Below are 1,594 nucleotides of genomic sequence, written 5' to 3'. Positions count from 1 at the left end.
TTTATGTCAATCAAGTTTCTACCAGATTTCCAACTATGTTGGTTCTAAAACTAATGTATTAACTAAAAAATAATTAACTTTAAATCTCTTATTCATGCCCATTACCAATTTTTTGTTTAAGAATATAATTAAAAATTTATAAAAATAAATTAAGAAATACTCACTCTATTTTTTATTTATAGTCGTTTTGACATTATTTTTTTTTATTATCACTTTTTTTAAAATCAATAACTTATTATTATTTTTTTCATTTTTTACTCTTGATAATTAGTGTGTGTTTACTGAACAATGTATTTATTTATTTTCAATATATCTATTTCTTCTCTAACCACTTAAAGGGTATAACAGAAAAATAAGTAATAAATACTTTGAAAAATTAAAATATCAATTATTTTTTTAATTTTTGTACATAAACTTTAAACGTCAAATAAAAAAAAAAACAGAAGGAGTAAATAATTTATTAAGCTTTGTTTAAATTCATGAATCAATCTAACATAGATTTCCCGGTTTTCATCACAAACGTTCTCATTACTTTATTACTAGGACCTCAACATTAAATAACCCAAATTGATACTATTTGAAGAATAATATGGTGGGGTCTGACTGTCTGAGGTAAATAAATTAAAGAAAAGATGGGAAGATGAAGAAGCGAGTCAAGCGACAAAATGCAGTTGCCTAATATGACTCCCTATTTCTTTCAAAGCGCATGGACACATGATAAACTCCCCATAAATTATTGCCATGATCTCTACATTAAACAAACCAAATTAATTAATAATTGATCAAGAACCTTAGGTAGGGCTTCATTTCAGAGCAAATAAATTATAGTGAGTAAGGAGAAGAGGAAGCAACAGACAGCAACAACATCATTTCTTGCAAGCCTGGTAACATGACTTCTCCTTTCTTTCAGAACTCAGCAGATTGGGACATGTCGCAGGACCCTTCAGAAATGCTGTTCGAATCATTTTCAAACAATGCTGTTCTTGACCCTATCCACGATTCTCTTTCCTTCGATATGGTGGACTTCTCCACGCCACCAACACAAGGAAACCACAATGAGCCAAACCAATTGGTGGTGAAATCTGAAGTGCAGAGTAAGCAAAGGTCATACATAGGTGTGAGGAAAAGGCCTTGGGGAAAATTTGCAGCAGAGATCAGAGACACAACAAGGAATGGTTCAAGGGTTTGGCTTGGAACCTTTGAGAGTGCAGAAGCTGCTGCTCTAGCTTATGACCAAGCTGCATTTTCCATGAGAGGCCACAATGCTGTACTCAATTTTCCGGTCGAAAGGGTCAAAGAGTCTTTGGAAGAGATTCAATATAGCTGCTGCAATGGATCTTCTCCTGCACTTGCACTCAAGGAGAGGCACTGCATCCAAAGAAAATTGTCATCAAAGGGTAAAAAGTGTAAAGGGAAAGAGACATCAACATCGAGTGTGATGGTGTTAGAGGACTTGGGAGTTGACTATCTAGAGCAACTTCTGACCATATCTGAGCATAGTTCAAGCCCTAGCTACTTCAACTAAATCTAGGTCACTATTCTTTTGTTTCCTTTTTCTTCTTGTTAATTCCTTTTTACAACGTCAATTTCTAGC

At 33.6% G+C, this 1,594-nt stretch overlaps 1 protein-coding gene across 1 annotated transcript; it reads left to right on the top strand.

Moving 5' to 3' along the window:
• Nucleotides 1-765: 765 nt before the first annotated feature.
• LOC109812073 (ethylene-responsive transcription factor 1B) lies at nucleotides 766-1,594 on the top strand. Its single transcript, XM_020375942.3, has one exon. The coding sequence runs from the start codon at nucleotides 890-892 to the stop codon at nucleotides 1,523-1,525; it is 636 nt and encodes a 211-aa protein (XP_020231531.1). The 5' UTR covers nucleotides 766-889; the 3' UTR covers nucleotides 1,526-1,594.

The sequence above is a fragment of the Cajanus cajan genome, chromosome 7, assembly GCF_000230855.2.
Source record: "Cajanus cajan strain Asha chromosome 7, NIPB_CcT2T_4, whole genome shotgun sequence".
NCBI lineage: Eukaryota > Viridiplantae > Streptophyta > Magnoliopsida > Fabales > Fabaceae > Cajanus > Cajanus cajan.
Note: the sequence above shows the minus strand (reverse complement) of the source record. Positions and strands in the feature narration are given on the sequence as shown.

What these genes read in the sequence shown, in the direction of transcription:
- LOC109812073 (XM_020375942.3), top strand. Translation starts at nt 890, where the DNA reads ATGACTTCTCCTTTCTTTCAGAACTCAGCAGATTGGGACATGTCGCAG.